The 1030-nt window shown below is 38.9% G+C and overlaps 1 protein-coding gene across 1 annotated transcript in view; it reads right to left on the bottom strand.

Moving 5' to 3' along the window:
* The window catches only part of LOC119592691 (TOM1-like protein 2), an 18868-nt gene that overhangs the window by 515 nt on the left and 17323 nt on the right, over positions 1-1030 (bottom strand). Inside the window, 2 exon segments of the mRNA XM_037941607.1 lie at positions 1-261; positions 637-687. The exon segment at positions 1-261 is cut by the window's left edge and continues 515 nt beyond it. Coding sequence (XP_037797535.1) covers positions 70-261; positions 637-687 — 243 coding nt within the window. The 3' untranslated portion in view covers positions 1-69.

Here is a 1030-nt window from a genome sequence, read left to right as displayed (position 1 = left end):
TGACATTATTCATCAAAGAGATCAATTCTCCAGTAAGACAACCTTCCTCCGAGAATAAATCTTTTAACACTAAAGGGCAAACATCTGGTTATCCTTGTCATCGCGGGCCATTGTTCGTTGCCGCTGACCCGAGGAGCCGGTGGCTGCAGTGATGGTCGGCAAAGCATCAGCTGCAGCTGCTCGCTCAGCAAGGAAGCGGTCAAATTCTGATGATGATATAGGCTCCTGTCTTGGCCCAGCACCAGCTTGTCCCTCACCAGGCTGTACAAAGTAAATGTATCTTAAAGTTCATTAAAACTATAATGGACAAACGGTATGCCATCTTACAGTATGATATTATTTCCTATGATGCAAGAAATTTATGAATAATCATGCATGATTAATCCATTTTCTTTGTTAAAAATAAATTCATACTGTAAAAAGAACCGAAAATCAACTGGAAATTTCACACTGCATACATAATACCATGGCATTACATATCCAGTTTTCCTTTCTTTCTGAGAAGTGAAACAATAGTTGAACAAAACTTTCATGAAAAAGGATAATACTACTACTCCAGATACCTATTAATGGTCAAACTACTCCTAACACAAGCTGTATGAACACCTTGCTCCTTGCACATTGAAATCTACTTACATTTTCATTTAGCCAGGCTTCTATCGCGTCAAAGTCACTGTCTTTCTGTTGCTGGAAAACATACATCCACAAAAACATCACATTAGCTAAGTTTCAGAGAACAGCATAGAGCTTCTTAACTATTTTTGTGTTAAGGAGAACTGCATTAATCTGGAAAATTTGAAGACATCCAGCTACAGGTAGAAAAAAATGTATGTTCTGTTATACTTAGTCAATAAAATGGAGAGGAAGGGAAGAGGGGGGGGAGAAGGGAGAGAAGGGGAGAGGAAAAGGGAGGACAAGAAAACACAAGAAGTAAAGAGAGGAGGGAAACAAGCAGAGTAAAGGAGAAAAAAAGGAAAGGCAAGTAGAATAAAGGGAAGAAAATCTGAGATAAGGAAGAAGAGAGAGAGAG

This window comes from Penaeus monodon, chromosome 30 (assembly GCF_015228065.2).
Source record: "Penaeus monodon isolate SGIC_2016 chromosome 30, NSTDA_Pmon_1, whole genome shotgun sequence".
Classification (NCBI taxonomy): Eukaryota; Metazoa; Arthropoda; class Malacostraca; order Decapoda; family Penaeidae; genus Penaeus; species Penaeus monodon.
Note: the sequence above shows the minus strand (reverse complement) of the source record. Positions and strands in the feature narration are given on the sequence as shown.